Source organism: Contarinia nasturtii, unplaced genomic scaffold, assembly GCF_009176525.2.
Source record: "Contarinia nasturtii isolate CC-2019 unplaced genomic scaffold, AAFC_CNas_1.1 Cnas_scaffold_2466, whole genome shotgun sequence".
Taxonomy (NCBI): domain Eukaryota; kingdom Metazoa; phylum Arthropoda; class Insecta; order Diptera; family Cecidomyiidae; genus Contarinia; species Contarinia nasturtii.
The window spans coordinates 1-8,469 of NW_022199787.1; the positions used below are offsets into that span (position 1 = coordinate 1).

Sequence of the window (8,469 nt, forward strand, 5' to 3'; positions counted from 1 at the left end):
AAATTAAAAGACCACATCGAACCGAATACAATTATGTGCATCTCTACTGTGTGTGTGTCTGTATATTTTGTACAACAATAGATTCTTTGTTGAACGGTCGACCGTTTATTCCAAAAAATTATAACGTTTTAATCGATAAGCGAACAATACGCTAGTTAATAAATTGACATATGATTAAATATATTTGACGTACTTTGGGCAATATGCTGACAAGCATATCAAAATATTTATTCAATGTAATCGAGCAACCACATGCCAACTAAATAGTTTTCAACGTTAGCCGAGCAGCAAGCCGCATGTTTCGAAGCCCATTGCCGTTTTTTTTTTTTCATTTTATTTTGTGTCTATGTGAGAAAAAAACGCGCTTACAATGCACATATTCTCTCAACTTGAAACATTTTTGAACGTGTCGCTTCATCTGCTCATGAATTTTTGATAAAATATTAACTATATAAATAAACAAAAAAAATATGCTTATGACGTTGAATAAAGTACGCAGATAAGAGAGGCATATATACACGCAGACACTCGAAAAAATAAAACTGGTTCTAGAAAAAATAAAACGAGATACAAATAATAAATGGAATAAACAAATTAAAATGTAGAAATTCGCTCGGTAACGGTCTTGTGACCGATCAAATCCGATGTGACATTTCCACATTTCAAACGCGTATCGGCGTCTCTTTCTCTCAATAACTCTTTTCTCTCACTCTTTTATCGCTACCGCTGTGGCTCTCCATCAAGGCAGAGTACACTCATTTATATATATATTTTGCACAGATACTCCAATACTGAATCGAAAGCATAAATGTTGTTCAGACATGCATACATAATGTGCAATGACACGTGTCACAAATCACAAATTTTAATTGTTATGTGACTATAAGCTCTGGCCATCCAAACAACTAATGAACTTATATCGTTGCCACGGGATTACCAGAGAGTTGCAGAGAATCAAAGAGAGAAAGAGTACGAGCAATATCAAGAGTCAAGTCTCGATAAATATTTCGATGATGCTATCTGCAAATGAAATAAAATAGCTCAGTGGGTAGTCCAATTAGTTCAAATGTATGTGCATACTATATGAAGTTGTAAGTAAAAAAAAATCGTCGGGGCGTGTGGGTCGTCGTTGATGTGTTCACTTTAGCTGATTAACAATTTGAAGCAATTTCATAAGCCGCTAATCGAGCACGGGCCAAACAAAACATTGAACATCAATTAAACCAAATGATTTCTTCAATTTTATAAAAATTCTGAAATAAAATTGTATTCGTACAAATTGATCAATCTATAGACAACTTCATTTATTCATCGATCTTTGACGAAAATTATTTTTCTTTTTTGTTATCATCATCGTCTTCATTGCAATTTCAATCGGACTAAAATGTATTGATTGCGTGTTTATGTTTGCGGAAAACGATGCGAATAGTTAAAGTTAGTTATATCACGAATGCATTTCAATTCAAAGTGACATAAAATTTGAATGTTAAACGAAGTAATTTATGAATTAAGCAGAGAGACGGAGCGTGCGGTAGAGGCAGATAAAAAAAAATGATAAATATTGTCAGTGTGTTTGAGAGTGAGGTTGTTGTGTTCTCGATTATAAAAGTGAATGCGTATTATTTAATTGCATTTTAATTGTTTGATTTGGACATAGAATGTATTGCACATATACACAATTGCTAACGTAGCAGTTAGCCATCAAATTTATCGAACACTATCGATTTTAAAAATAAGTTTAAAAATATATTGGATTCACTTGTTCCATATCGATAGTAAAACTTTTGACAAATATTTTCGGGTTAAAATCTATATTTTGGATCCGTCACAGGCATTAAGTAAAAATTGTCTTGTGATGAAGTGCCATTGACATAGGTCTTTAATACAATTCTCCGTCCGTGTGAATATATTCCAGTTTTGAATTATTGACATTGAACAGAGGACAAGAAACGAACGCAAAAAACTGAACGAGACAACAAATCAAATAAACTTAAATCTTTCCCATTAAAAAAAAAGTTGAAGTTTGGAAGAAATAATCAAAATATTCCGTAATCATTAGGCTTTCAATAAAAGTTCAATCGGCTACGTATACTTCTGTAGTAATATCATTCGTCTTTTCTATGCACGACACTGACACGATGAAGGAAAAAAAAGATGCAGGAAGTTTTTAAACACGCAAAAAGTAAAAAGGCTAAATCAAAAGCATTTCCGTTCAATTAAGTGTTGAGTTACTTTTTCTGCTACTTCATTTGCTCACAACAAATTAAACTAATTTCAAATTAAATTTATTTCTGACTGCAGATACTTAGTGTACATTTCTAAATTCAGTTAATTATATACGTTGTGCGTTTATGTGTGCCACCATACATATACTTAGCGATAAAAGAAGAAGAAATAAATGAAAAATAACATGAATGGTAGCGAACAAGAGGACACTTAACATGCACATCTTTATCTATTTATCCGTGGGTATAAAGAATGTGACGTATGTTCTTTGCTTCACTGCCAATGCAATTATTTCTGGCGAAATGATGTTTGTTTGTGTGTTTGTTGTCGTATTTTCATTTTATGAATAAAAATTTCATTTTATTTTACATCTTTTACCTGAATGAACTGCATGGATGAATGACCCAATGACCGGCAGTTTTCTGGCGTATTCGTTCTTTGACTAATGCCTTTTTGCTGCCAAATAATTTCATCGCCAATCGATTGTCGGTTGGCTGAAACCATGATTGTAGCTGGTTTTTCAAAAAGTTTGACGACATTTTTTCGCTTATCGTTTGTATGTTCGGTAATAGTTCCTCCTTCGGAGTACCATACAACGAAACGTCGTCAAAATGAACCTAAAAACATATTTCGATGTTCCGAAATTCCATTATGAACAACCCGTAAGAGTACCCACATGTTGGAAGCATCCATGTGATAAACGTTGTCGTCGTCATCGTTATCGTCACCAAATAAATCACACAAAGAAAATTTTAAAGGAAAAATTACAACAATAAAATTAGTAAAAAGGTTCATTTTTTGGTTTTTTTAGGCTTTATTAAAAGCATCTTTTTTTTGCACGATAAAGCGACCTAAACTAATTTTCATTTTATTCTATATTTTTATTCAAGTTTTTTTTTTTTTGAGTGGCTGTATGTAATTGCGGTCGCTCCTCTCCTTTTTGGCCAGAGTGAAATTTTGTTTTGTATTTGTGAATCACAAAACAATTATGAATTTTCAGTTGCATACCAAGTGAAATATTTTTTTTTTCTGCCTCCCAAAAAGAACCGGAGATAAATAAATCTAAATGCAAAATCGGTTATATTCCATTCTTGTTTTGAATATTCAACACATTATGCACCACAATTTTTTTCCTTCCAGAAAAGTGCTGAATGAAAAGACACAAAACTTCACTGTTTGTCACGCTTCGCTTATTACAATTATTTAAATTAGTAAGCACTCAGAAAATGTGGTGGGAATTTTTGCGAAAAGGGTTTGGAGAGTCGCAAATCAAAAGGTTCACGGATGAATACATATTACTGGTGTATACGAGGAGGAAGGATAAAGTGAAAAGTAAGGAAATGTTCTTTCAAAGAAAGAAAACCTGAAACACCGCACAATGTCACCCAATAACTAAGTCCCGTTGAACAAATAAAGTTTAAATTTAACGCAAAATGTGATTTACTTCATCCACTCTTTCTTTCACTTGCTTCATATTACGAATGCGATGGATTTTTTCTTCTTCGTTTCTAGTCTTTTACGAATTGGGGCATGAAAACTCAAACGCTTCAAATCAACATCGACTGGCGAATGGTACAATAATTTACCGTTTAATATTTTGCGCACCATACAAACGACTAATGAAAACGAGCAAAATAAATAAATAAATGACGAAGTAAGATCGTCTATTGCTATGAAAGAAGAGAATGAAAAGAAACAATGTGCAAAAAACATGAAATACAAGTTTCGATAACGACTCAAAGTTGACGGTACAACAATGTTTTGTTTCAAAATATCGAAGCTTTGTAATCGATACTAGAAAAATTGCCAGAAAGTTTGCGAGTATTCTTTATTTTCGGCGAACAATGTGAGAGAAATTACTCAAAATCGATTAGCAGCCATTTTCACTATTGGAGGTGGAAAACTAACAAATTTATGAAGAAAAATTTTGCGATGTGGATAGTTAAAGCGTGCACGGCTCGATTGTTGTGAAAGATATAAAAAATGTAACACACGAAAATGCTCATTATATGCATGCTCTCTTCTTGTCTATTTCACACAGTTTGATCATTGGCGGAATGTGATGGTTTTTTTTTTTTTCATTTACAGGATTTTCCGTGTGTTTTTACCATAGTCGTTTTTTTCAATTTTCCACTCTTTTGATGTACCCAGCACATGTATTCGTAAATAGTAGTTGAAATTCAATAAAGGAAAAAAAATGTGGTATAGGTAGCACATATGTATTTTAATCCTTCGCCCAAACATATTTACCATCACCATTGAAACCAGAAACGTACACATTAATGAATATCATATAATGTGAAAATATCAACGAAAAAATCACACCATGAATAAGTAAAACTATAAATATATTTCACATACGTTCTATTTTGTTTCCTTTGATCAACGTTGTGACTGTCACTAGTTTTGCAATTTTATGATGAATCATTTTTCGATGAGAGTTTTCATTTTTTTCGATTTTCTTCTTTAATTCATGAAAGATAAAAACAAATTCACTTCAGCAACTGAAAATTCAACGAAATTCACTGAGTATTTGAAGAGGAACCGCTTTTTTGGTGCAATTTTTTTGTTATTTAATTAAGTTTTTTCAAAATAATTTAAAAAAATGTGTTTTTTTTTTCACTGAAACACTTACGAGGAGTAAAATGAAAGTGATTTGATCAAAATATTTTCTATTAAGTTAACAGTAATTTATTTTGTGTGCAAAACATGCGATTTTGTGGAATGTCATCATAAAACGAGACCGATATTTATATAGATAGAGAGAGAGAAAGAGAGATAAAAAAACAAAAACGAAAACAAAATGATGAAACAATGAACCGAGAACACACATACACACGAGAGATATATCCTAGGATATTTTCCTGTTATTTCGCCGATAGAGACGAGATTTATGCGCGCAAACACTGTTAGGAATGTGTACACTACTATTTTGTGGTGAAATCAAATGAAACACGAATAAAAAAACCATAACAAAGAAAAAGTTTTGTTTTATTTCAGAGTTTTCTTTGTTATGTATGAATAGCAAAACTTTAGGAATCCAAACGATGCGGTTAATTCGTGGAATAGCTTTACAAACAAACACACCGACATGCTGACGAAAAGAGAGAGAGAGAGAGAGAGAGAGAGAGGTACATAGAGATGCACAAACACGAGCCATGATTGTTGCATCAGAATGTAAAATTTGGTTGGAAACATTCATCCCTCTAAAAATACCGTAACTACTTGTGCTTGAACTTTATGATCCAATTTTATATTACTAGATATTGTAAGCGGGATTCCTCATCTCTCACAATTTAATTACTATTATTGCTTTTTTTCGTGTGCAAATATGTACCTTTTTTCGTCAAGAGCTGTGGTACTTCATATTTCAAGTGAGATCTGTTTATATTATACGTTTGAAATGTAATGGAAAAGCTGTCAAAATAACGCTCTCCCTTCGAAATCGATGTGAATGTGATTTCATGAGTAGAATTTTTTTTCACCAGGGACAGGGACTCACCACATGAGTGTTGTGATCCACGAGCAAGTTCGACGTGCTTATGTGTGTACGTGTATACGAAGTCAAAGTGAAACAAAGTTTGAATTATATTGAATGTTTCATATACGTCGTGAGAATGAGTGACGTTGCGAGCGCCAATCGAATCACTTGAATTTTTAATTAATTTTTTATGTATATCGCTATGCTTAAAATTGCAATAGAATCTAATCGAAGGTGGTTAATATTTATTGCTTGGCGTTCAAAATGAGCTAGGATAATACCAATATGATTTAAATTGGAATTGTTTTTTTTTTTACATCTTTTCAAACAATTTTTCGTTTGAAATGCCAAAACATTTAGGCTAATTGTTTGAAAACTAAAATCGTTCAAATATTCCCGAACTTAGTGGTAAGGCAAAGAAAAATGTTAAATATTTAGATTAAAGAAACATCAAAGTTGTGTAGAAATCAAAAAGATTTATAGAGACTGGTTCGAATGAAAATAAAAACGAAACAAATACATTCAAAAGTAGTTAGGTGATGATTTGAGAGCAGGAGAGAAAAAAGACATCGGCTAGACGAACAAAATGATTAAATATATGGGGAATTATAATAATATACGAATTCTACGAATTGAGAATGAAGGTAGAAAAAAAGAAGAGTTAAATGCATGACACAACTAGATTTTTATATATCGTCTACTAACTACAAGTCCTTCTCTTTTAATCGAATATTTAAATATGTATTATAGATATTTGTAAATATTGAGTGATAGGCATAACCATGGCATTTACAAACCCGTCGACAGTTGACAAAACCAACAGTGAACAACATAAACAGATAAATTGATTAGATTTTACATGTTAATTAAAACACTCAAATCACATAGTTAATATTCGCATATAATGTTCCACACATATCACGCAAAACAAAAAATAAACACAAAAACTCGCATTTACGCATTCGCAATACTCACGCACACACTGTATCACACACTTCATACTCTTTCCCCTCATTCACGCACATCAAATGCACAAATCTGAAGTTTTACAACAGTTTTTTTTTTGTTTTGCTTGTCCTGAATGGCAATTTATTTTTCATTTTCTCTCATTTCAGCGACCCATCATGGTTTTTCCATGTGGGAATTTTTCATTTCGTTTTCTCTCAACAACATTTTCTATTTATCTTTCACATTCTACATACATATCATCCATTCAACGACTATATGTATTAGCTATGTATTTCTCTACAATGAAAAAAGCGTAGTTCGTTGGTTCAATTATTTTGTTTGCGAAAATTTTGTTTTTGTTTTTGCATTTTTATGTTGAGTTTGAGTTATTATTTTCTCTCTTTTGGCTTTTGCTCTCGGGCATCAAACGAAAATATTAATCCCTCAACATTTTACAGAGAGATATGATTCCACGTTTCTACATATTTAATTGTTTTGTTAGTTGTTATGTTTTGTTTTTAGTGTATATGTGGCAGTGATTGTTTCATGTGTATGTGTGCTACAGTGAGGAATTGATTGATTGATTGATTTACCTTTGTTCTTGCCATTTCGTTTGTTGCATCACATATTAACAGAGCTTCATCGTCAAGCGCTGTTACTAATGAATCTGTACAGGTGTTATCAACCGAAGATATACGTAAATCACTTTCGTTAGAATTAATAAAATTTGTACAACGAATGGAATCAGAACTAACCGTTCCTAACAATCTGAATGAACGCAATACAATAAGGAATATATAAAGATTAAAGATTTTTTTTATAAATAACAATTTTGATTTGTTGGTTGTTTGATTATAATTATGTTTGTGTTTGTGTATGTGTGTGATTTTTTCCAGATTTATTAATTAGTATAAGTCTTAATATTTATTATGTTATTCAGTCTTTGATGTGTGTGTGTTTTGTTTATGTTTTTATTTCGGTTAATTAAATGACTGAATGGAATATGGTTGATATATTTATATATGCATATAAAGTTTCAATGCGCTCGTCAAGTGAAATGATTGATTTCAGTTGTTTTTTTATATTTTTCATTTTGTTCTCGTTTGTCTTTTTCATTTAGCAATAACAATAACACAGCTATGATTTATTTGGTTAAGCACATTTAAATTGGATGGTGAGTGAGCGAGAAAGAGAGAGAGAAATAGCGAAATAACAGAACAATAGAGGTAGTGTGATAATGAAATTGCCCTTTTTCCCATTTCAATGGAATAAAAAAAGGAAAATGTCTTTTTTTTGGCACACAACGATGATAATAAAAAAAAAAAACAAGAAAAATTCACGGCACAGAAAAAAAACACACACAAAATGAAAATGGTTGATTATCTGCTAATGTGCCCAGGTATTCATCGAATTATGCAAATTATACACAGCGCATAAGAATCTAAATGTAATCTATATTATTTGTTGTTGTTTTTTTAAGACAATCATTTATTCTCCCTCATCGCATTTTGATAAAGCAAAAACATTTGGTTGATTATTGATTTGTGAGAAATTCATAGAAACAGAGAGAAACATTGATAGAGAGAGAAAGAGAGACTCAATCGTCTGCCTGACAGATTGATAGATTCAGATAAATGTCACTGGACTCATCGTGATTAAAGCATTTGTTTGAAACGTAGAAATAATCTGAATTAGATGAACGTGTTGATTGATAATAAATGTCAAATTGTTTATCAAGCGGAATGGAATTGGAGAAATAGGAAGAAAATGTGCAAAGAATAACTGTACATTTGATTGTCCGAGAATGAATGTGA

General features: G+C 31.8%; 1 protein-coding gene across 1 annotated transcript; it reads right to left on the reverse strand.

Moving 5' to 3' along the window:
* Positions 1–2,585: 2,585 nt before the first annotated feature.
* Positions 2,586–7,557, reverse strand: LOC116348475 (the record flags this gene model as incomplete). Its single annotated transcript, XM_031779496.1, has 2 exons — positions 2,586–2,843; positions 7,249–7,557. Coding segments are annotated over 2 exons (552 nt in total), but the record flags the coding sequence as incomplete, so codon positions are not given.
* Between the last annotated feature and the right edge of the window lie 912 nt (positions 7,558–8,469).